The 25769-nt window shown below is 49.2% G+C and overlaps 1 protein-coding gene across 3 annotated transcripts in view; it reads right to left on the reverse strand.

Annotated features, from left to right (window-relative positions):
* Positions 1–25769, reverse strand: part of VWA5B1 (von Willebrand factor A domain containing 5B1) — a 42357-nt gene that overhangs the window by 9840 nt on the left and 6748 nt on the right. For all 3 annotated transcript variants that reach the window (XM_089899722.1, XM_089899714.1, XM_022552110.2), the window contains exons 4-16: positions 24076–24221; positions 22740–22871; positions 21986–22110; positions 18239–18415; positions 14244–14354; positions 12150–12352; positions 11567–11681; positions 9435–9620; positions 7348–7525; positions 6290–6480; positions 2469–2670; positions 1721–2035; positions 36–173 (exon numbers count right to left, since the gene is read on the reverse strand). In XM_089899722.1, the coding sequence (XP_089755848.1) occupies positions 36–173; positions 1721–2035; positions 2469–2670; positions 6290–6480; positions 7348–7525; positions 9435–9620; positions 11567–11681; positions 12150–12352; positions 14244–14354; positions 18239–18415; positions 21986–22110; positions 22740–22871; positions 24076–24221 (2219 nt within the window). The remainder of the gene's footprint in view (positions 1–35; positions 174–1720; positions 2036–2468; positions 2671–6289; positions 6481–7347; positions 7526–9434; positions 9621–11566; positions 11682–12149; positions 12353–14243; positions 14355–18238; positions 18416–21985; positions 22111–22739; positions 22872–24075; positions 24222–25769) is intronic.

Below are 25769 nucleotides of genomic sequence, written 5' to 3' on the forward strand. Positions count from 1 at the left end.
CCCTCAGAAGAGCCCTGGCCGCGCACCTGCCTTACCAGAGTTGGGGTATCCCACGACGGTGGGCAGGTAACGGCTCTTGCTTCTGTCCACAGGCACGAAGGCTGTGTACTTGCTGATGACGTTGCAGGCCTTGCTGGTGTGCACGGCGTTCACTTGGTAGCGGCGGCTGGACCCTGCAGAGGGAGAAGGGGGGGGTCACTGTGTGGAGTGGGAAAGTCCTCCGTGACATGGAAGCTCTGGAAGCTAAAAGGAGGGCTAGATCCATGGTCCCATCTTTGGAATTAAATAAGCCCTTAAAATTAAGGAGTTACCAACTTGCCATTAAGGTCATTTAAAAGAAACCCTCAAGATTATTAAAACCTCCAACATCACTTCATAAAATAAGGATATTTTAATGCAAAAGAAGTAAGACATCTAATAAAAAATGACAGTTACTTTCCTTAAATAACTTTAGTGTTATTAAAAAAAAAAAACCAAATCTCTGTGTTGTCAGTATCTTCTATTTTCATTTTGCAGCTCTCTGATGAGAATCTTGCTGCAGGATTTCACAGGTCCCCTGGCTGTGTGGGGACCATTGGTCTGGCCCATTGGGACAACCTTGCAGGGACAAACCAGAGAGGGAGAGTGGTGAGCATAGGGTCACACAGCAAGTTAGGAATGGACCTGAGATCAGGACTCAAGATGGTCCCCAAAGCCCAGGCTCTTCCTACTGAGCAGGTGAGCAGTCTCCTTGGCGTGAAGGATGGACAAATGTCCTGTAAACTGTAAGGTAAAGTGCTCGTGGGAAGAAAAAAAAAATTATAAAAATACAAATAATATAAAATATAAACCATGTAGTATTGTTATATAAATAAAGCATAAACTATAATGAATAATAGAAATATTCTCTATTTATATCTCTATTTATCTGTTCTCCAGGTGTGTTCCATCAAGATCCCACGAATCACTGTCTTGAAAGTTTGCCCCAATTCCTGAACTAAATTAGTCTCCCCACCATCCCTGTTATACAATTTCTTGGATCCCTGTGTTTCTTCTTAATAGCATTAGGACAAATGCGCTCAATTAATTGTGCTTATTTGATTAATGTCGGCTGGCTTCCCTGCTAACCTGTGTCAAGCACTCATAAGTAAGGACGGGTATGGTGGTGGCCACTGCACTGCTCAACCCTGAGCCTGGCCCCCAGCTGATCCATACTCAATAAATGGCCTTGATTGGTTACTGGGTGGACCGATTAGATCTAGGGGTTCTGTGGGAAGATAGGTGTGGTCCCAGAGCAGCAAGGCAGGTGGAATAGGGCGATCCCCACGGTTCTGTCTCGGGAGCCCTACAGGGGCGCTGCAGGGAGATGCCCTGGGAAGTGAGGAGGAGTGAGGGGTGTGTAGCTGAGGAAAAGGAGAGAGGAGAGGACTGGTTACCGGGTGGGTGTGGGAGGTGGGAGGAGCGTGGGGCTGGGAGGGGGCAGATCAAGCAGGGGGTGGAGCCCTGGGCCGCTGTGTGTGTGTGTGTGTGTGTGTGTGTGTGTGTGGAGGGGGACTGTGGGGGTCAAGGGAGGCACCTGGGGGCAGAGATGGGGAGGGGAGGCGGAGCATTGGGCGGTGGCAGGGCAGTGGGGAGAAGGAAGGGGGTGGAGCCAGGGGGGGAGGAGGGCAGTCCCTGGGGGAGAGGCAGGGGAGGGGCATGGGGCGGGGCTGCGAGGAGGGGGCGGGCCCGCGGCCCTCACCTTGCTCGATCTCTCGCTCGCGCTCCGCCAGCTGCTCGAAGTCGCGGATGATGGCGCGGGCCGCCAGGTGGTGGAAGGTCTCGCCCCACAGGTCGGGCTCGCGCGCGCCGCCCCTCTTGGGGCCGGGAGGCCCCAGCTCAAAGCTCACTTCCCACTGCAAAGGCTGGCTGTCGCGCAGGCCCTTGACCACGGCCTTGCCCAGCACGGGTCCTGGGCTGGCGGGCCTGCGGGGACTGGCCCGCTCCTCGGACTCAGCTAGGGGCTCCCAGTCCGAGGACGTCTCGGTCTCGAAGGCGGAGGGGTGATGGGACAGCTCTGGGGGCGGAGGGACAAGCGGGCTGTGATCTGAGCTGCAGGACAGGGGTTCCATTCCTAGGCGACATCATTCCTCCCCAGGATGCAGACACCGCTAAGCAAGGACAGTCCCCCTCCCCCCTCCCGCCCCCAGGGAACACACAACTCTTTCCTTAGGAGAGCAGGGGTGGCACTGGCTTGTCCCCAAGAGTAGGGCAGACCCACCTCTCAGGAAGCCGGTACCTGAAGGGGCCAGATAGGGTGGCGGGTTACTCCACAGGTAGGACACCTGGGAGCCTCACAGGCAGCCCAAGGGCCAGGTTGATTGGGAGAGAGGGATTGGTGAGGTCATCTGGGAGGGATGGGCCACAGCAGATGCCCCCCTTCCAGGCTGGGCTACAGCCTAGGATTCCTCCCTGTCCCCAGTCAGGACTTGGACCCTGTGGGCACTTACCCAGGTCCCCAGGGCTGCAGCTGTCTGAGGCAGGCTTCAGACCAGACCCAAGATCCAGCTCGTTCATGGGGCTCCAAGCCTGGGTCTCCTGGCCGGAGGGCAGGAAGGGCTGGCAGCCTTGGGGCAGCAGAGAGGGCCTGCGGGCCACTAGGCCCCAGAGTCTGGGGCCCTGGCTCAGGTCCGGGCCACTGTTCAGCAAGGGCTAAGAATGCAAGAGGAAGGGGAGGAGACTGAGCTCCTGGTGGCTGGCCCCCTTCCCTCCACTCCCAGCCACAGCTCTTTCCCTGGCTGCCCCAGCTCCTCCTGGGGGACTGCCCCTGTAGTACCCAAGGACACATGACCTGCTCTCCATTACCCATGAGAAACATCAACACAAATAATCCCAAACCATGGATAAAGTCCAAACCAGGAAAACCGTGGAAAATCACATACCATGGATAATATTCTAAACCCACCTTTTTTGGTTTTGGCCATAAAGTTTAAAACTCTGTGTGTGTTTGTAGTTATAATTATCAGCCTTTTCCCTTATGTCTTCTCATTTGTCATGCTTAAAAAGTCTTTCCTACTAAAAAAAATTCTAGAATTTTTGTGATTCTATTTTTGTTTAAATCTTTGATTCACAAAAAAATTTATTTTGATGTAAGGAAATAGAAAACAGCCTTTTCTTTGATTTTATGAAGAGTACAAACGTCATCACCATTTACTGAATACAGCTCATTCATTGAGTCCCTACGGCTTATCAGTTCTCTACCTCTATCCTGACAAAGCTGTCATGTATATTTGGTTTTATTTCTGGACTTTCTGTTCTGTTTTGTGGATTTAATCTGTTTAATGCTAGTACAAAACACTTCAAAAGGCAAGGAGTAAACTGGGAAATATATTTGCAACACGCATGACAAAGATCGTTTTCAAGAAAATGCTCTTTAAATCACTGGGGTGGAGGAGAAGGGAGATAAACTCAATAGGATAATGGGTTAAGGGCATCTGCAGGCAGTTCATAGGAAGAGGATTCTATAAGCCCATGAAAAAATGCTCAGTCTCATGAGCATTGCTCTAAATTGAAATAAGTTATGATTTTTTTAATCTTCTGGATTAGCAAATATTTAAATGTTTGATGACAACCATAGTTGTCAACAAGGAGACAGTTTCTCATGGACTGTTGGTGGGACTCTGCACCGAAGCACACTTGTAAAAGAAGGATTTAGCTGTGTGCTATCTCTCAACAAGATGCACACTCTCCTCTGACCCAGCGATTCCACTTTTAGGAATTTAATTCTGTGGTAATACACAAGGATGCAAATATCCATGTGCCCGTATTGTATATTTATTACGGTACTGTTTGTAAAAGTGAAAATCTGGAAACTGTCTAAATGTCCATCGCTAGGGGTTGGTAAATACGTTATGGTACATCCACGCAGTGGAAAACCATACAACAGTGAAATGAAAGAGGCAGATTTTTTCCAGACCAATATGGGAAGATGTTCAAGATAGAGTTTATTTCAAAAAAGTAAATTGCAACTGTTCTATATTTTGATTGTGGAGAGAGTTACATGACTACATGCATTTGTCAGAACTCATAGAGCTGTTCACTGAAAAGAATAATGTTACTGCATATAAAAAGTGAATTAAAAAGACATTTAAAAAGTAAATTGGAGAGCAGTTTGTATATGTGATTGTTCAAAACATATATGTGTGTCGCATATGTGTGTTTTTTAGTGTGTGTAGTATTTCTGGAAGGGAACACCCAAAACCAAGTGGGTCAGGGCACAGGGGAGGGGGACTTTTATTTTTACTTTATATTCAACTGAACTGTTCGAGAGTTTTTTTTATTGAAAACTCTGAGTACGTATTACTTTTGTAATTAAAGGATATTAAATTAGTTAAAAATAAATTTTGCGCCTCTGGGAACACATATATCTGCCTGGAAGGAGGAGGGGATGGGGGGACAAAGGCACTTTCGGGTGTAACAGAGAGAAAAAGTGCCTCTTAGTTTTTAGGCTAACAGTTAACCATGGGGTCTTTTTCATCTCTATCAAATATTTACTGGAATGAGGCCTGTGCGTCCCCATTAGATGGGGTCTCCTTGGGGCAGGGGCTAGATTCATCCTTCCTGTTTCCTCTGGGCCTGAGGTCCTGGGGATGGTACAAGGGTGTGGGAGATGAAAGGGACTGCTCTGTCTTAGGACGGCCTCAGTGGGAACTGGTACCCAGCCAAGGTTGCTGGGTCCCAGGGCATCCCTAACCTCTTTACCACAGCAGAGACTGGGATTCCCCCTACCCCTGCCCCACCATCACCAGCACACTGAGAAACAGAAGCTGCTACAGTTTCCATAGCAACAAGTTAGTCTAAGATTCAGCCCCCTTCACCCAGCCATAGGCTGCAGGGAGTGTATATGTGTGTGTGTGTGTGTGTGTGTGTGTGTGTGTGCATGCATATACATTCACACAAGTGTATTGGAGATAGATTGTGGAAGAAGCCAAGCAGGGAATGGGGAGAGATGAACAAAGACGGGCAAGAAGTGAGGAAGAGAGCTGCCCAGCTGCCCAGAGCTCTCACCAAGTAGAGTTGCATTTAAAGGACACCTACTGTGCGCCAGGTGCTGCACTAGACACTTCACCTTTTATCAGCCAATGCTGGAAGAGTCCTCCAGCTGCAGTTGGCTCCCAGGAAACATCTGTTGATGGCTGCTAGCTCAATCATCTGACAAGCTATTCTCATCATGTCATAGATGAAGAAATTGGGGCTCAGAGAGGCTAAGCAACATGCTTGAGGGGCAGAGTCTGCCCGATTCCAAGGTCAGTATCTTCCAACAGCATCGAGTGGCTCCTGGCTAAGCACAGAGGAGAGCCTTCAGGGGCAAGGTGGCAGTGTCCCCGCCTTTGGGGAGCATAGGGGGCTTATGTGTATTTGGAGGTGGGGAGAGATGGGGGTTATGGGTGGGAATGGGAGAGCGAAAGGCTACTTTTATGGAACCACAGACTCACAATGACAAAGCTACATAAAGCCCATTCTTAAGAAAATGGGATAAGGCATACAGATAATAGCAAATACCAATTTGGTTTAGGACAGTGATTCTCAGCCTGGTGGTTTTGCCCCCCTCCCCTGGGGACATTTGGCAGGGTCTGCAGATGTTTTTGGCTGTCCTGACCGGGGATGGTATTGTCCCTGGAATCCAGTGGGTAGAGGCCAGGGAGGCTGCCCAACATTCCACAGTGCACAGGACAGCCTCCACAGAAAAGAATTCCCGTGTCCATAGTGTGGGAGCTGAGAAACCCTGGTCTGGCCGGACACTGGATGACTGGTCCTGCTGTGCTTCTAACTCTGAGATGATCTCTGCCCCGTGTGAATGTACAGCCTTGGGGTTTTCAGAAGGTGCAGAAGGTGACAGAGAGGGGAAAAGAAGGGCTTTTCAGGAAGAAGGTCCTTCGCTGCAATCCCTTGATTGGCTGTGTGACCCTGGGTAAGTCACTTTACCTCTCTGACCCTCAATTTCCGCATCTGTACGGAGTGGGGGTTGCTGGCCCCCACATTCCCTCCTTTCCAAGGGGTGCTGTAAAATCAAATGAGAGTGTAGATGGGGGTGCTCCTTGCCAACTGGGAAGTTTTACGAGCAGAGAATGGGTGATGTCATTGACCAATGGGTATCATTATTAGGAAGTTTTCATTGGAGGTCAGGCAGGTGAAGATCCAGAAAAAGGAGGAAGAAGTGACTCACTTCACTGTAAATTGTGGTCAAGCTCCATCCTTATGGCTGAAGCAGGAGACAGAGCTCTTCCCCATCTATGGCCACCCCCAACTCCAATATGCCCTACTTGGGTACCTGCAAATCAATCTGCCACCGCGGAGCATCCAGGCTGGTCTGCTTGGTGAGGTCCTGCAGCTTGGTTTTCCTCAGTGGGTATCTCCTGGCAGCTGTTGTGGGGTCGCTGGCCGTAAGGGCCCTTGGAGAGGGCTTGTGGGTGGTGATCTGGTTGGTGCTGTATGCCCGCCGTCGCTGGGAGAAGTCTAGACCTGGGCAGGAGTGGAGACAGGGAAGCCATCAGGGTGGAGGACAGTGGGGAAAGAGAGAGGAGCTTGCATACCCCTTTCTTGCTTGGAAACTTCTTGAGTTTTCCACTGCTTACCTACTGAAATATGTGCAGATGCCTCACCTCACCTGGCATTCAAAGCGTTGCCTAACCTAGCTCTAATCTGTCCACCCAGCTACTCTCCTTTCTGCTCATTTCTCAAGGTATTATGTGCTCCAAGTATACCAGTTGTGTCTGCGTTTTCTAGGAATGACACCTCCACGTCTCTGCTTGGGCAGTTTCTGCTGCTGCCTGGCATCTCCTCTCCCTCCCCACTTCTAAGAACCACTGCCCTCATTATGTCTTTGTTAATATCCTCTACCAGATGTTCTTTTCCCTGGGATCCTTACAGTTTGTTAAACTTTCTTGTGGTCCATGTCATTCTGCTTTCTAAGAGAGTTAATGCCAGTTGTATCTCTCTCACTAGATGGAGAACTTCTGAGGGACAAGTGCCATGTTTGAGTCATCTTTGCTTCCCACACTGCGCTCAGTACCTAGCCTTAATAGGTCATCAGTAATTACCCCCTGAATGGAAACTAAAACCATAAAGAGGTTTTGGAGGAAGACAGGTCTAAACTCTTTATCTGTGCTCTACCTCTTTCAAGTTCCATGTGCTTAGTCATGTTGCTAAAATTCTCCAAGTTTCAGTTCCCTCATCTGTAAAGTTGGTATTATAGTACCCACCTCCACAGCTGCTAACCGTTCAATGAGATTGTAAAAAGTGCTTAACACATAATAAGTGTTCAGTAAAAATGTAGCAATCATGGCCTCCCTGGAGAAGGGAGTAAAGCTCAAAGAACAACTGACTGACCAGGACTGGTGGCGGAGTCTCCGCTGGATGGCTGGGCATCTTTGGCCTGCCTCAGGTTGAAGGGTGTCCCCAAGCTCTTGGCACAGTCTCCACTGTCTGGGCTAGGTCCCTCATCCTGTGAGTGGTAGAAGACAGAGCTGCTGGACTCCTGAGAGTGTAGCATGCTGTATCTCTTGTTCTGGAGGGAGGGAGAGAAAAGAGGGTTTAGAGTGAGGCTGGATGTCAGGAAGGACATCCAAAGGGCAGCAAGGGGTGTGAGAGGAGATGGTGGAGGTTCTACCTTTGAAGAACTGAAATAATAAGAAAATTTTTTGCTTGCTTGGGGAATTTAGGCAGACTCCTGCCTAAATTTAAGGGATGGTGAATGGAGGTGGTTTTTCATATCACTTATGCTGTTTATATTTTTAATCATATTCTTTATTAAATGCTAAAAAAGTGTAATTCTAAATGCTACTGCTGTCTCCAAATAGATAACCAAAAATAACAGCATGAACCATCTGTTCCTTTTGCTTCATTCTCCATGATATAAACATATATAAAAATATAAGGGCTTATTGGGGTCATCTTGTGTTACAAAAGCTGGACCATATTACTTACATTTATCAGTAGCTTGAACTTTGCACTTAAAACATTTTGGAAATCTTTCACGTCAACTATTCTTTTAAACATTTGGCTGTACGATATTCTACCACCCCTTTTTATTAAGCATTCGCTTTGTGGCCATTTTTTTTTTGCCACCATAAAAAATGCTACAATAAATCCTTGACCATGAATCTATTACATCACTTTTATTTCTATGTGTTTGATTCTTAGGAGGTTTTTCTGGGTTGAAAAGGTATATATTTCTAATTTTATTAGTTATTTCTAGATCACCTTCCGGGAGGGTAAGTCACGATTATACCCTTACCCAACAACTCTTCTAGTAGTAGGAGAAAGCATTGCCAGTCTCATGGGTAAGGAAAGGAGAATAGATTTGACAGTCCCTGCTAGTAGTAAGGTCTGTGGATGATCTGCTACCTCTCAGACCTCCAAGAAAGGCCTGGATTGTGCAAAGTCTTGACCAGCATTTTGTTTAGCACGTTCTCCCTGCAGTTGAACACTCTAGTCTCCAAAACACTTTTACCGTTACTGACCATGGTTCTTAAGAGATTCCATAACACTTTAAAATCTGGAAATTTCAAATAAAATGTTAACTTCTCTTGAAAGATTGGAAACACATTTAACATAGGGTCCACATTCTTGCATGGTAACTGTTTGTTAGGGCCGAGTAGGGGCTGAGCATTTAGACAGAGTGTGTGCTCTCCAGTTTGCTGTATTCCTCACCACCCCTTATTTCCTCTTATGGGGAATGTCTGCTATCTCTCATGACATTTGTCCCTTTAATTTTTACAACAAGCCCATTTCGTTCATTTTATACCTGCTCAATCCCTCTAGGCATTGAGTTTGTGTGACTCCTGCTTAAAAACAAAACAAGATGACAAATCCTTTAAAGGAGAGTGGAGAGACTTACTAACGAGGGAAGCTAGATGAGGAAATAGCATCTCAGGCAATCTTCTACATTTTAGTATGGATTCCACCTCCCTTTGAGAAGTTCCTCACTGTTATTCCACTTCTGCCACCACATACAAGAGAATTATCCATGTAAATGAATAAAACACAAATTCATCTAAGGAGATATGATCTGTCTAGAGTGTTCAGGGAAAGAAATCTGAGTGCCATTGTTCTGAATTGAACTATTCACCAAAATCACTTGGAGTAGATTATGCAAAATGCAGGTTCCTGGGCCTTATCTTCAGAGATTTTTATTCAGGGGACCTGGGTAGGAGCTAGGGTTCTGCATTTTAAACATGTTCCCCAAGTTCTCCTCTTGCAGGGAATCTTGAGAACCACATATTGAGATGGTAACATTTACCCAAGCAGTGTCACCATGACTGAATGTCCATGGCCTGACAACTATACCCCACAAGAGTAAACCCAGATCCAATTGGCTCCTAGCTGCCACAAATAAATTGTCTTTCCAGCCAAGGATGGCTTTGTGGGAAGGGTTCTGGACCCCCACTGACCCCTGGAATTTCTAAAGTACTTACTGTTCTGGGATTGGAGATGTATAAGGAGGCATCACATACAATGCCATACCCCACCAGCCGTTCTCCAGGGAAGAGGGAGCTGGTGCTGACAGGTGAGATCAGGACCTCGGTAGTCTCAGGGAAGACCCACTCCACTGTCACATCACTCAGGACTGGGGCCATGGCCTTCTTCAGGGATTTGACCATCTGTTGGACAGGGTCAGAACACAGGTTGGGGGGATGTGTGAACGGGGGTGTGCACAAATGAGGAGCCTGAAGACTATGTGGGTGTGAGCATGAGAAGAGGTAGCAGGGAAGAAGTGACAGTAGACTTTGGGCGTCTTGCCCAGCAGCAAACATGCCTCTGCGTTTCTTAGACTCCTAGAGCATCAGAGTTGGAGCAGATCTTTGCTTTCACCTTCTCTAAGCTTAGCATTTTATAAATGAGAAAAACCCAAGACTCAGAGTAGGGCTGTGATGAGCCTGGGGCACACAGAAAGTTTGTCTCAAAACATGGACTGAATAGTGACCTTGAGCAACTCAATTTACCTCCCTGGGCCACCGTGTCCCCTTCTGTTAAAGGGAGTTAGTAATTCTCAACTTTCAGTGTAGTTGGGAAGATACTGCATTTGAAGTATCTGCCACATGATAGGCATTCAACAAATGACACCTGGTTTAGCGCTTAGACAGTGGTTTAACGTCCCCTAGGACGTTAATGGACTGGATAGCTGGGGAAAAATGATTTGAGGATTGTGGCAGCCATAGAGGTGCACTCTCAAATTTCCCTTTGAGAAAGACTGTGTTCTTTTTTTTTTTTTTTGGCTTAAAACAACAGCAATGTACTTTTTTTACAAGCTCTCGAGGCCAGTAGTCTGAAATGAGTCTTATGGGGCTAAACCCAAGCATTTGGCAGTGCTGCTTTCCCCTGGAGGCTCTAGGAGAGAATCCCTTCCTTGCCTCTTCCAGCTTCTGGTGGCCGGTGGCATTCCTTAGCTTGCAACTGCATCACTCCAATCTTGGCTTCTGATGTCACACTGTCTTCTCTTTATCTGAAGTCAAACCTCCCTCTGCTTTATTCTTTTTTTTTTTTTTTTTTACATCTTTATGGGAGTATAATGGCTTTACAATGGTGTGTTAGTTTCTGCTTTATAACAAAGTGAATCAGTTATACGTATACATATGTTTCCATATCTCTTCCCTCTTGCGTCTCCCTCCCTCCCACCCTACCTATCCCACCCCTCCAGGAGACATAGACCTACTAGAGAATGCACCTGAGGATATGGGGAGGGGGAAGGGTAAGATGTGACAAGACTGTGTTCTTTTGCTGCAAGGAATGCAGTTAGATGACAGTCTCCATGTGCAATGCCTCAGCTTTCAAACCAAGTTCACACCTCTCCCTGGAAGCCCCCAGGCAACAAATGAGCATGGCAGAGATATTAGTGCCTGGTCTTTCCACCCAACAGAGACAACCTAATGGGCAATTCTTGCTCCAGAGACCCCTGGTGGGTTGGATGAGACCCTGTCAGACCTGCACTGCAGTCTGAGGCTCTCCCTGACCAATCCTGCTTCCCTCCTTCCCTTTCACAAGTGTTGCATCTGCACGTGGACTAAAAAGTTTCCCCTCCTGTTTCCTCCTCTTTTCCCTTCTACAGATTTTATCCCTCAAGACACCTCTTGCACTCTTAACTTCAGCTCTGTTTCTTGTTCTTGGAAGAGCTGGACTGACACAGGGATTTTCTAAGTGTTGGATTATTCGTGCCAATTATGCAAGACATGGAGAGAAGACTATAATTGCCTTGATTTCTGGGTCCTTTAGATTCTTCTGAGCCATCATTTGTCACCATCAGGAACATGGCCAGAAACGACCCCAAGCGCAACTCCTATCCATAGAGGCAGTGACTCCTTTGGGAACCCCAATCCTGCCCAGCCAGTGGATGGAGCATATGAGCCAGTGGCTGGAGACCAGGGCATCTAGTGTCCTGTACTAGCTCCAGGAAATGTCCACTCTGTGGTCTCCAACTCTGATTTTCACTGGGGTGCAGTGGAGTGCTCAGACTTGGGGTGAAATCCCAGCTTCATCACTGAGTTGCTGTGTGACCAGTGTGGGCCTCTGAGGTCCCAGCACCAGAAGGGATGGAGGCCCTTCTGCCTACCTTGGGTTGCAGCCGCTCCCCCTCCACCAGGAGCTCAGCACTGCCCTTGGACACAGTTGCCAGCCCTTTCACCAGTCTGTGGCAGACGTTGGGTCCAATTCCAAAGCTGTAGCACCTGGAGGAGGGGGACAAGAGAGGCTGCTACTTCCCATCCTCTCTGCCATTTTTGTCCCCTGATGGGGAAAGGGGCAGACCATGATCCAGCAGAGCTATCTCAGAGCTGGCCCCAGCTTCAGGTAGAGGGTGAGGGAGAAGAAAGAGGGCCATCAGTGGGCATTCACATTCACACATGGACAGCCCATCGCCTCCCGCCCCAGCGCAGAGTCGAAGCAGGTAGGACTTCTTCTGCCTAGACTGCTCTTTGAGACCTGGATGCAGAGGTGTGGGCATCTTATCCCTCCTGAACCACTGTGGGGAAAAAGCAAACTTTGAAGTTGGCCACACCATCCTGGAAGCAAAGCTCTGTAGGAATTGTGGGTCCCCTCTTCTCCTCCTGGCACTTTCCACGTTGCCCCAGCTCTGACATCCCCAGCCCAGGGCAGCCCAGAGTAACCGAGCCCTAAACCTTCAGCCCTGTGCCCACCTGGTGGAGAAGGCATGGTTTCGCAGCAGCTCCAGCACCTTCCCGGTGTTGTTGACGGCACCATCTGTGATGACGAAGAGCAGCCTCGGGTGGCCTCGGGGCACTGGCTGCCGGATGACCCACTTGAGCGGGGAGAGAATGTTGGTGCCACCCATGTCAGCTTGCATTCTCTGGATGTTGTCACAGGCCTTGGCCAAACTCTCCTGCAGAGAAGGGTCATGGGCAGGGGGATCGTCCCCAGGGTCATTATATGGTGTGGAGACTCTAAGCCCCTTGGAGGATGAATCCTTTGTTTCCCAGGATCTTAGTTCAGCCTCACTGGAGCTGACTCATGTTCCCAGTTTCATCTCTGCCCCACGCACAGGAAGAATAGGTGGCCACTTTTTGGTGTGAGTCTGCCCAATAACACCACCTACCAATGCCCCAAATGCCACCATTCATGATGTATTAACCTACTGTTGTCCTTTCTTTGTTCCTCTTTCAAAATATAAACACCCCTGGAAAAGGTAGCGCATCAAGCCCTAACTGCCCAGCACAAATGAGGTTTCCTTTTCTGGTGAGTGAGGCAGGAGATATGGTGGAAAGACCACAAGACTAGAAATTTTAAGACTTGAGTCCTGGCCTGACTGTGGCACTAAATCCCTATGATACTCTGAGGAAACCATTTCCCCAATCTGGGTTTCAGATTTCCTCCCTCCTGGACCGACACTGTGAGACCCAACTGGTCAAGGATTCCTGCCACTGGATGGACGTCCCTGTAGCAAGGACAGATTCTCACTGGACATCAGATGTTTTCCTGCTCCTGACTCAGGAAGATGCTCCTCCAACATCCACACTTGGAGTAATGGAATATAACAAAAGTCTTAAAAAACTGTATATGTACCTTTGGAACCAGCAAGACTAGGCATTTATTCCAAGCGAATCATTAAGGATGTATGCAAAGTATTTGCTGCAAAGATAACTAAATAGAAAAAAATGGAGACAACTTAAATGCCCACCTGTAGCGGTTTCGTTAAACAAGTCGCAGCCTATCTGTGTAGTGGAATAGCAGGCAGCTATGGAAAACTACGTTGCAGGTGAATACTTACTAGCATGGACACATGCTCACGATAGGCTGTCTTGTTAGAAAAATAGGTTGCAGAAAGTATGGGAGGTCTAATCCTACCTTTATTGAAAATGTATGTAAATGCTTAGAGCAAGAAGGGATTTATACTAAGCTCTTAACAGTGGTTTTTCTTTTCTTCTGACTGATCATGGGAGATTTTCAAATTTTTCATTTTGATTATCTAGATTTCAAAATTGTGGGACAATCAATATATATTATTTCTGTATTTAAAAAACTGACAAGTAAGTTATTTTTAATTGAAAAGTGGCTCCTATGCCCTTCTTTCCTCCCTTCCCACCTGCCGTCTCTCTCTACCTCCCTTCCATCCTTCCCTCCCTTCCTTCCTTCCTTCCTGTTCCTAGACCTGGGTAAGATGTCCGCCACCCTCCCACCTTTATTTTGGCTGTGCTTCATGGCTTAGTAGGATCTCAGTTCCCCAACCAGGGATTGAACCTGGATCACAACAGTGAAAGCCCGGACTCCTAACCACTAGGCCACCAGGGAACTCCCTAGGATGCTCCCATTTTGAACATCCTATTGGGGCCAAGGGTCCTCTAGTTACAAACTGTTACCTTGAGCCATGCGAGCGCCATTCTTAGTCCACTCGCTCACCTATTTACTCCTCTATCCCTTGTTATTCACTCCTTTAGCACTCCTTGCATGAGTCTATCATTCTAATGAGATGGAGGCTTCAGTGAGTGGGAGGCCTAAGATATATCCTCTCCCTACCCCTTCCCTCTACCCCCTCCCAGCGTACATCCATATTTTGCCCCACATGATCTTTATTTTAAGGAGGGGGGAGGCCAGAAGACTGCCTACATGGAGATAGCCTCCCTTTGGTTCTTTGCTCCTGGCATCATCTAGGTTCTATATGTGTGAACAGGTTCTATGAGGGCAGGCCTCGGGGTTACCTCCTCTTTCCTCTTCCTTCCTTGCCTCTGTTTCTCACCACCTGACCCCTTCTGGTCCCAGCCATGCCCACTCCTTACCTCATTGTAGGTCTGACTGGAAGGGAAGAGGGTCTTAAACGTGGATCCAAACCCAATGACATTGAAGAGGCAGGCCGGCATGAGGCTCTTAAGAGCCACCAGCATGGCATCCTGACAGGTAAGAAAGGAATTTTTAGGATTCAGGAAGGAGTTCTTACCTTGGCCATCACACAGCGTTGTTCTCATAGCAGCACAGAAGCAGCCTCCAAGTGGACCTTTCACCCTCTGTCTGCACCCAACATCACTTTCTCCCCCAGATAAAGAAATTCGCTGATGTTGACCAGAGGCTGAGCCAAAGCCATCATCATAAAAGTCCTCATCTGTGTAGCAAGTCTGATTTCTCAAAGCCATTCTATCACAGTTTTCCTGTGATGGCCCCACAGGAGGTCAGTTTCACCTCCTACTGACCCTGAGCGGTAAGGAGAGCAGGGAGCGCCCACCCCCTTCCACCAAAACAAAACTGACGTCTAAGGGAGGCACGTGGCCTGGTCCAGGTCCCACCGGTGATGAAGCAGCCCTCTGTTTCAAGGTCTGTGAGCATTAAAGAGTCTTAACCCATCTAACTATGCAACACCAGGAGACTTTGATCAAGGTATATTCTAAACAATAATGACAAAGAGAGAAGGTGGAGGAGGTGACAAGAGGGAGAATGACGATATTGATGGTAATGGTGACACAATGCAATGATAAAGGTCAGGCGATTACTATATGCTAAGCACTTTGTATTCATTATCTCATTTAACCTCTGTAACATGTATGATAGCATAGTGGTTAAGGAGATACACTTTGAAGTTAAACGTATCTGGGCTTCAATCTCACCATACACTTTGAAGTTAAACATATCTGGACTTCAATCTCACCTTTGCTATTACTAACTTGACCTTGGGCTAGTTATATCACTCCTTTGAACCTCAGTGTGGCACACAGTAAACATTCAGTAAATGGTTATTATTACCAGCCCCATGAGATACATATTAGTATCAATGCCTCTGTTTTACAGATAAGGAAACTGAGGCTCAGAGGGTTAAGGAATTGCACTGGATCGTAAAACCTGAGAATAGGACTGAGGCTTTCGAAGCATAGCTCCGAGATCTTTATTTATGTTGGCCCTGCCTTGGCACAGAACTCAGGAATGAGTGGCTTTCCCTCATCCCTATAGAGTTTATTGATGGCACCCCAGGGATCTCAGCATAGCTTCAGAGAAACAAATTGTTATACTCCAAAACCTTGAAGGAAACAGCAGCAAGTAGATCCTGGCAACTTTTACACCATGTGGCCTTCCAGGCTCTGCAGCCCTGCAGCCCCTCTTCCACTCCCCTCTGTAAATATTGACATTAATGTTCTGTCCATCCCCTTTTGTTGCTTGTGTCAATATGTTTCATTTTTCTGCAAAAGAAGTCAATCTGTTTATTTTTCATTAGTTACTGATGTGTGTTGCTGCTAGGAGGAGACTCTGCTGGTCCATACGGATTGTCTCTGCTCGCACCTGTTTTTGGCAGCAAGTAGCAGCTGAAGAATGAGACCAGCTGCAGGAAATTAAATTGGCTGAACGTTCCCCTTTGGCATGGCTGTTTGGATTTCTATTCTCTCCTACCTCCCTAAGCCTAGTTTTTCCTACAACTTCAACCTAATGAGCCACCTAATGACTCAAGCAACCCCTCAATGGCCTCATTGTCAGTGGGGAAAGGGATGTGTGGCCTGAGTAATTTCTGCGACTTTTTCTAAAAGGGACGCGTTTAGCAGAATGGATTGTGCCAATGCAAAGCCATTTGTGAAAAGGATGACCTTGAGCTCACTGAGCTGAACTGGAAAAGAAAGCAAGAGCAACTCCAAGGGGAAAGGGACTGAGACGTGAACCAAGTTATTGTCAGAGAATCCTGACAATAGGTCTCTAGGTCAGGAACTGGATTTCTACTCATAAACCAGCTTCATTTCACTGGTGGTAACTGCCTGGAACACCAAGATGAGAAGGAGGTAGAGACTGAATCCAGGCTCAGCACTGAAAAAAAGTGTCATGGTCAATTACTGATGTCTGTCTGGGCTTGGAGGAGGGGAACAGAGGGATGTGTGACATATGTTTGCCCTCCTTGAATGAATCCTTCTTTCTTATTTTACAGAAAGAATAAATGAAGCTAGAGTTGAGAATCAACTTGTCCAAAACCACATAGCGAGTCAGTGGTAGAATTGACTCTGGAACCCAGGCATTGTTTTTCTCAGAGCCATGTAGCAGGAATGACAATCAGAGAAGAGAGGTTGCCTCAGTGGAAGAGTCTGTATAATTCCCTATTGGCAATCTAAGGAAAATGAGCACTGAATACAGAAGGTTCAGGTTCCCGCACCAGCTCTGTGATGTTGGGAAGAACATTTAGTGTCCTGGGGACTGAGTTTCCTTACCTGGAAAATGGCAGGGAAAATGGATTAAATGCTCTCTGAGAGATGTTTTAGGTCTGTGATCCTATCATACGTTAGAGTAACTGAAGAGATGTCTTACAAGTTGGTACAGCTGTGGAATGGAATACGCATGGCCACACAGTCCTGGAGCATGCTTCAGCACTCCAGCACTGTGGACAGCTCCTTACTTCAATGCCTGCCTTTGATGGTGGGCAGGGGTGGGGAAAAGGTACCAAGCAGTCCTGCATCCCAATGTCAAGAGGCTCAAACAAGAACTTGGACCTCATATATGACTGCTCTGTCATACTTCAAGACCAATCCCAGTCACAGCAAGGCTTAGGAGATAGCTGTCGTCACTGATCCCACTTAAGCCCATTCCTCCTGGCTCATTCTGTTGCTCTGGAAGTAAGAGAGACAAGGTCGGGAGAAGGACAAAATTTCAGGTGACAGCAGAGCCCTCTCCTTGTTCTCTCATCCCTTGCTCTCTTGAACTATGATCCTTTACTGAGTTCAATAAACAGCAACCAAGGGCTTTTTACACATAAACACAGAGCTAGACCCCATGGGGAGAGACGGATGAGAAAGAGCTGGTCCTTTTCCTTAATGAGTGGATAATTCCAGAGGAGGAGACAGACATCTGCACAACTAAAAATACAAGGAAGTGTTGGATAATGCCATAATTGTGGTGAATAATCTCCTCATGGAGATGGAATGCTTCTGGATGTGGGGGGAGAGTTTTATCGCTCTTTCCCCTGAACTCCTTCAGAACCCTCCAAAGCATCAAGACCATGCTCCCAGGCAGGCTTGGCTAACAGGGCTATGCCCCTCACTTGACTGTGAGCTCCTTGAGGGTAGGAACTATGTTTACAAACTACCATCTTTCCAGGTGGCCAAGCACAGGGCTTTGCACATATTAGGCATTTGAAAAAAAAAACCAAAAAAAAAGGATGAACCACGTCATTTCTACTGGATTCTACACATCCCTTGATGGCAGGGGCCATGTCCAATGAATCTCCAATGTCACGTGGTAGAAACAGTCAGACAGACAGATATGGGTTTAATTTTAGACCATGATCTTGGGTACATTACTGAAACTCTCAGGATGGGTTTTCCTGTTTGGAAAATGGTGACAATTTGGCCCACCTCATAGGATTATTGTCTGGATTAAACACCTAGCTGTGCATTAAGTGGCTACACAGTATCTGACCCACAGTAGGTGCTCAGCAAATGCTAGTTCCCTTCCTTTTTGCTCTGTATCCCTCTCCACCTAGTACCTAGTGAGGTGTTTTAGCCAGAACAGGGACACAACAAAGGCGTGTAGAATGCCGAGGGAAGCTACTGATCACTTCATCCCTTGTAAATGGACAGCAGTTAACCTCTGCTCAGATCACTTCAGGGGTTTATTTTGGGAGCGAGTTGAGTTTGGGTGGGGTTTCTGTTTAAACTGACATACACAAAAGTTGTTTGTCATTTCTCTTAGCCATGGATAGTCATTTAAGGAACGGGTTCAGGTGTGGAAGGAGGGATACTTGGGACAGAAAGTGCTGAGAAGCCGGGCACCCTGGGACCCTAGATCCTGGGGGTAGGGATCCTCTTAGAGGTACCTTGACTCGGTGCATGTTGGTCCCATTCATGCTGCCACTCCTGTCGATGAGGAAGATAAACTCGCCATGGGTCTTTCTTAGGTTCGGCTGGACTGACTGGAGGTCAGGACAGAAGTTGAGCATGATGACAGAATGGTGGGGAATGTCCTTATGGAGGCGTTTCCGGATGATTTCTGTCTGGAGGAGAAAGGGAAACTCTCTCACTTGGGCGTTCAAGGGGTCCAGAGCTACTCCTGGGGGTTGTGCTGGTCCCCCATTACTCTCCAAGTCTTGTCAGGATCCCGCTCACCCTCTGTGTGAAAGACTTCCAGGTTGACCCTACCTGGCTCTTCTGCTAGACATTCACAGGTTGCAACAACAGAAAGGCCTAGGTTTGAATCCCAGCTCTGTCACCGTCCAGCTGTGTGATATTGGGCAAGACCCTCCTCTGGGTCTGACTCTTCTTTGTAAAACGGGGCAAACAATGTCCATTTCTCAGGGTGGTTCTGAGGATGAACTGAGCTGGCACGCAAATGGGAAGGTCCTGGCACACAGGCAGGTCCTCAGTTGAATAGTGGTTTCTTTCCCTTTCACACCCAGGGGATAAGCCACTCTCTGGCTCGTTTTGGCTGTGAACTCGGATTCTCTGGTTTATTGATTCTCTCCCACTGATAACTTCCTACTCACGCTTCAAATTTTACCTCTTTGGAAAACCTGCCCGCATCTTCCTGGTGGACTTAGTTTCCTCATCCATGAAATGAGGACAAGAGCACATACCTCACTGAGTTGTATGGACTAAATGCAATGCCTGTGAGACGGCTTCCCAGCAGAGAGATTGTCTGCACAGCAGCCATCTACGCTCTTGCTCCTGCCATTGCTATTTGTCATGGGGACCCAGGCATGTCTCACACTGTGAGTTTTTGCTCATCTCTGTCTCCCCTCTAGCTCGGGGGCTACTTGAAGTCAGGTCATGCTCGAGTCTCTTGCATCGCCAGGGCTTAACATAGAGCTTGGTGCAGAGATGGGCTCAGTAAACATTAAAGGAAGGACAGCACCAGAGTTCTGTATCTTTACATGTGTCCTCTTAGTTGGCCTTGTCACACCACTACTGAACTGTCCTCGACTCTCCGGTCACTTTGCACCGAATCTCATTTCCTCTCTCCTCACTCTGCCGCCCTCTCTCTCCACCTCTACTTTCTCTGTCTCTGTATCTGACTGTCTCTGCGTGTACATATCTCTCTTTGTCTATTTCTCAATTTCTGTCTATTTGGGTCCCTTTCTCAATTCAGTAGATGACATCATCACCTGCTCAGGTGTTCAAACCAAAGACCTAAGAGTTGTCCTCCATTCGTCTCTTTTCCTCACCCCACACATCCACTCCTTCAGCAGAGCGCTGCCTGTTCTGCAGCTAAAATACATTCTGAACTTGTCCTCTTCTCTCTGTCTCCGCTGCAATCACCCAAGCGCAGGACAGTACCATCTCTTGCCTGGATCTTTGCAATAGCTTCCTCCTGGCCTGATTCCTCTACTTTTATTTCCCCGTGGTCCCTTCTATAGAGAGAAGGCAGTGTGATCTTTCTTGTTACTCTCTTGCTTAAGCAATAGTTTCCCCTCACACCTTGTACCAGGGCTCATGAAGCCCCCCTAAGGACTGACCCCTGCCTACCTGTCCACCTCATGTTTGCCCTACATTTCAGCCATTCTGGGCATCTTTCTGTTTTCCAAACGCATCACCATTATTCTGCTTCCAGTTCTTTGCGTGTTCTTCCAATGCTTCACAATCCACCGGGTCTCATATTCAGACAGGCTTTCTCTAAACACCTGGCTGAACAGCACCCGGTACTCATCACTCATTATCATATCATCCTGCTTTGTGTTTCACAGCCCCCGGCCCTCACTTAAACAGATCTTTCTCATGAGTTTGCTTCTTGTCTGTTTCCCTGTGCTAGAATATAAGCGCCATGAGGAAAAGATGTGTCACTTTCAGTGCTTTCGTCCTAGTGCCTAGAACCTATTGGGCACTTAGTGTTTGTTGAATGAATAAATGAGAGGATGAATCTGTGTGGGTCTTTTTGTCTGCTACTGATCTATGTGCATCAGTATTTTTGTCTTTCTGTCTCTATTTGTCTCTGCTTCTCTCTGCATCTCCATCTCTCATACATAATGTCTCCCCCTGTGTCATTTGCCCCCTCTTTGCTAAATCGCAGTTTTTGACAGCTCATCCCACTCACTCTTCCTGATTGATGCCTCTGGATGCCCTCCTCCCTCCCACTGGGAGCTCCTTTGCCAAAAGCCACTGCCCAGCCTGGCCCTTTTGATGACAGAGCCCAAGGCAGCAATAGCCACATCTGGTAGTGACAGGAGCCCGATTTTTGCCTCTCCGAGGCATGGGGTGGGGGTCCGGGCTCAGGATCCTCTGATGTCTTGAGCTCCCATTATCCAGTTACAATAAACTCATCACTTCTTAGCAGCTGTGGGTTGATGGCTGTCATCCCTGGAGCTCATGAGGATACAGGGTATTTGCATAACCAACCCAAGGTGGCAAATTAATTCTCATTTGCCTCAGTGGTCCCAGAGCTAATTGATTTAAGGCTTGGCAGGCACGCCTGGGAGGCTCACTGCCAACACCCCTTGCTCACGTGCTGCAGTTCTCAGAGCTGAGTGGCACCCCCGGCATTCCCACCACCGCTATGGGAGCCTGTCTCCAGCCTCTTCTCCCAACTGACTCATCTGGGTGAGGGGGCACCTCTGGGAGGACAGGTGTTTCCACTGGGGTCTCTAACGTGGGGATGGGCATTGAGCCACCTACACCTTCCTTTCGCCAACTCCCCTACCCCCCACCAAGCAGGGGCTTCCAGTGGGATCTCTACCAAAGGGAATGATGTCATCAGCTCTAAGTTATCTCCGCGTTCTTGTCTGTTCCTCTGCCAATCAGGCCAGCAGGAACGGGGGGCCCTTACATCCAGCACAATTGCCCCACATGAGCAAGGCAAAGTCCTTAGCCTCTTTGTCACCAAAGCCAACTCCCTTTTCCCAGCTCACCAGTTATTTTGGGTGCTAAACCTCAGTTTTCTCATCTCAAAAGGGGAGACAATAAAAAGAAGTATCCCGCGATTCTTAAGCCTACCTTGGCACTCAGGACCCGGCTCGATGTGCAGGGTCACGAGCAGGATGGAGACTGTGGTGGTGGCTTGTGGCTGTGTCTCAGCATCCTCCTACCCCCCTTCCCCACCCCCAACCCCTTGCTGATGGAGCCCTTATCCTTTCACTTCGTGGGGGAGGGGCGGGCAGAGGGAAAGGATCTTTCTCAGGCTTTCCCTGCTCTGCCTTTATTCTTTACCTAATAGCAAGCAGGGATACCAGAGGCAGGAAGAGCAAGAGACCCATTCAGCAGGTGGGAAAAGGGAGGCCCAGGAGTAGAGATGGAGCCGGGAGGGCACCCAGCTGTAGGGTCCTTGGTGCCTCTTGGGGGTGGATTAGCCTGGAGAAGACCAAGGTTGTTTCTGCCACCAGCCTAGAATTTTGCCTGGCTTAGGCACCTTGGTGGCACTAGGAACAGGTGACCTGGCAGGAAGCAGGAGGGCAGTGCCAGGGTGACTGCTGCATCTGGACGTCCACTTTCCCTCTGCCACCAGCTTGCTGTGTGACCTCGGGCAAGTCACACCCACCCCCAACCTCAGGTTCAGGCTCCTCATTGGTCCAGCAAAGACCAAGTCCCCAGTGCCACCCCAGTTCTGCCACCACTGATGTTGCTTCAGTCACCCTCACCTTTCGCTCTGCACTGCTGTCCTTCTTCATCCCTTTAATGAAATCTGTTCTTCCCTTCAAGTGCTGGTCAAACTCTCCCAGGGTCATGTCCCCTTTCTCCATCAGGACATGTGGCATGTAGGGCTCTGCAGAGATGAGATCAACTCTTGGCACTTGCCCGAGGGTGAGGGTGATGCTGGGGGCCTTGGTGGAGTGGCGGATCTTCACAGTGCGGAGGACTCCCAGTTGGAAAAGGGGGATGGGATCCCTGGCTGCTTGAGGCAGTGTGGGACCCTGAGAAGACTCCTTAGCTGGGAGGCAGGAGAGCCTAGTGGCTGTGGGTGATTCACTGCCCCTCCCTGGGCCTCAGTGTACCCGTCTGTAAAATGGGAGTGATTCTGGGCTCTGATCTTTTTGCATCTAAACATTCGATGAATTCTTAGAGACAAAAGAGTTGCTCCCTGAGAGTTCAGAGCTGCCAGGGTCTCATGGAGCTTTAGGGCTTCAAAGATCTCTGCTCAGCTGGCCTGCGGGCAAAGCACACCACTGGGTGGGTGAGACCCTGGGGTCTCAGGAGCTAGAATGGGGCAGGAGACACTCAATTCTGCCAGTTAGCGCTACGTTTCCCAGGCGGCAAGTAGTTGGTCTCCTCCTCTGTCACGCGCCCCTACCCTCTCACTGGCCACTGGGTGGGGGGCCACGTGTCTGTGCCCCATGGGATCAGCACCTCCTCCCTCCCACAGGCATCCTGGGGGCCCCGCCTGGTGCACAGTACCGCTGGGGTGGATGAGGATCTCCACGGGCCGGTCGAAGGTGTGCCTGTTGGCCAGGGTGATAATGATACTCTTGGCGGAGCGTGCGGACGGGGAGGCGTCAGCTCGGATCTCGTGGGTGGGACTCTCCACCCCTGAGTGGCACAGAAAAGTGGGGTAGGCTCAGGAGTCCCCGGAGAGAGAGGAGCTTGGTGGGGGACCCTGAGAATCAGGCCAGAGATGACTGGCACTCCAGCCCCCTCAGGGGCTCCTGACCTGCTGTGTAAAACCGGGGACAGGCCTTCTCAATTTCCCCGTCTGCAAAAGGGGGGCTTAGCTAGATGGGCTCTAATGGCCTTTCCTGCCCTGACCTCAGGATCCAGTGGGGGTCAAAGGAATGGCTTCCTCACAGGGCACAGAAAGACAGAAAGAGCTCCATGCTCCATCGGTGGGCACTCCATAAATGCCTCTTGTGTTGGGATGTCCTGTTGCTCTGGGAGAACCCTTGTTGACAAGAAACCACATCCTAGTGTCTCTTTAAAACCTTGACTGGATGGGGGAGGGGAACCATCAGAACAATGGTACCCGCCTCTGGCTGCTTGTTAGAATCACAGGGGAACTTTTAAATGTTCCAATGCCCAGGACTCACCCAGACCAATGTCATCAGAAGCTCTGGGTGGGGGGCGGGGGGGGGGGGAATCGCCTGGGAACTTTTTTTTTTTTGCGGTACGCGGGCCTCTCACTGTTGTGGCCTCTCCCGTTGCGGAGCACAGGCTCCGGACGCGCAGGCTCAGCGGCCATGGCTCACGGGCCCAGCCGCTCCGCGGCGTGTGGGATCTTCCCGGACCGGGGCATGAACCCGCGTCTCCTGCATCGGCAGGCGGACTCTCAACCACTGCGCCACCAGGGAAGCCCTGCCTGGGAACTTTTAAATGTTCCAGTGCCCAGGACTCACACAGACCAATGTCATCAGAAGCTCTGGGGTGGGGTCTAGGTGGTGGGATTTGGAAAGTTCCCCAGCTGATTCTGCCATGCAAGGGGAAGAGCAGGAAGCAGCTTTGTGGCTGTGGCTCCAGAAGAAGACTGAGGACCGCGGACTCCGGATGGCCATGTCCTCGTGGACATTTCCCCGGGGAAGCCATTGAGGTGAGGGTAGGGACAGCCTTGAAACCTGTCCTTGGGAAAGACTCATCTTGGGCTGCATGCTGGGGAGCAGGAAACGGGGGCGAGGGGCATGAGCTTCAGGCTGTCTTCCATCTGGGCTGGCCAGCTTTCCCTCCCTCCCCTTCCTTTACCCACCCCGCCGTGGCCTCGGACCTTCTTTCCAGCCCCATCCGGGTCTAGGCAGCTCCCTCTCACCTGCGAGCAGGCAGGGCCCACGGATCTCCAGCTGGAAGTTGAACTCGTATTCCGTGGGGTTGGACACATCGGTGTCCAGGAGAGTCGCCAGGCTCAATTTGTTCCAGGAGTCCAGGTCCCGGGGGCAGAAGCAATGCTTGTCTTTGCTGGGAAGGGGGCCGAGAGGCAGAGGAGGTGGCCAGTCAGGGCTGAGGCAGGGGGAAGAACGAGAAGACATGGAGAAAACGGCAAGTCCCAGGCAGCCCTGGCACCCCAGCAGCCCCAGCCAAAAGGGGGCTGAGGGGCTTCCTTCCACCCCAGATGCTGACAGTCTCACTCAGCCTGCCTGCAGGGAGAGCCTGGATTCAGACCTAAGGTACCACTACCTACGATGGATGGGCCAGGCACCAGGCATGGGGGCTCACACTGTTCTCACCACGCCCCCAGAGGAAGGCCTCAGAGCCCTCATCTCCCCCCCCACCACGTGGGGAAACCGAGGCTCAGCTACATGAGGTCACTAGCCTAAGTTGCCACCACTGGGACTCGGCAGTGTGCATCCTCACCCGGGTCTCTGTGGCTCGGCCGTGAAACGTTTTACATACGTCACACCACTTCTGGAATACCTGCTCTGTCTCTGCAAGCTGGGAACCCTCGCATAAAGCCACTTCTCTGAGTCTTGGTTTTCTCATCATTGAATGGGGATAATAATGACACAGCCGTCTTGAGCAAGCGCTTAGCAAAGTGTCACTGCTGAACGCTCACGTCTCTATCTTTGTCATCCCTCACCCTGTCTCTGATTCTGCTCTATTTCCCTCCCCTCTATGGTCATGCCTTCTGAGGTCTTTGATACATGCTCTGAATATGCACATATTTTTGTAAAACACACCATGACTTTTGGTTGAAAAGAAAGCTTTGTATTAGGAATCTCATTCAATTGCTCCCCTTTCTTTCACCCAACACTGTGTCTGTAAGCTCTGTCCAGGTGGCTGTCTGCAAAGCGAAGTCTTTCCTGCTGATGTGCTATGGCTTGGGGCCATCTGTTATATTGTACGTATTTCTTCCTGCCTTCACCTCCCTGTGTTCACAGACACCAGCACCATGAACATCTTCATCCGTGTGTTATGTTTGGATGTATAAAAGGATTTCTCTGGGATCCCTGGGTCAAAGGGCACACACCGAGTATTGCCCGAGATTGCTTTCCAGGGTGGCTGGGCCAGTTTCCACTTCCACAAACAATGAATGAGAGTTTCCTTCTCTCATCCTCACGAACACTTGGTATTATCTATTTTTCTTATTTTTTTCCCATGTCCCTCTATCTAAGCAACTTTGAGGTTCATCAGAATTGGATGCAGGCGTCTCCCAAGAGCATCTCTGTTAACTCTGCCTGCTTTAACAGGCAGGAATTAGCTTATCAGGGCCACCTCAGGGGCACCGGGGACTGCTTGGCCTCTTGTTCCCTGATCCACCAAGGTCTTGAATGTCCCCGGGTCTGCTAGGTCCTGCCTCTTCCAAGCACCTGGCTTGGCGCCTATGGCAGCATTTATATAGATGACACACGAGCTGGTGTTCCCTGGCCTGAGACTGGCTGGTGCCACCAGCTTCTCTGTTGTACCAACAAGTGTCCTCACCCTAGATTTCGAGGCCCTACACAGGCTGACTCTCCCACTTTGCTAGAGTCTTACTAGCCTTCCAGCTGCTCTTCCAACATACCAAGT

This window comes from Delphinapterus leucas, chromosome 1 (assembly GCF_059928025.1).
Source record: "Delphinapterus leucas isolate spDelLeu-1000000601 "Yukka" chromosome 1, BTC_Dleu_Yukka2, whole genome shotgun sequence".
In the NCBI taxonomy this organism is placed as follows: domain Eukaryota; kingdom Metazoa; phylum Chordata; class Mammalia; order Artiodactyla; family Monodontidae; genus Delphinapterus; species Delphinapterus leucas.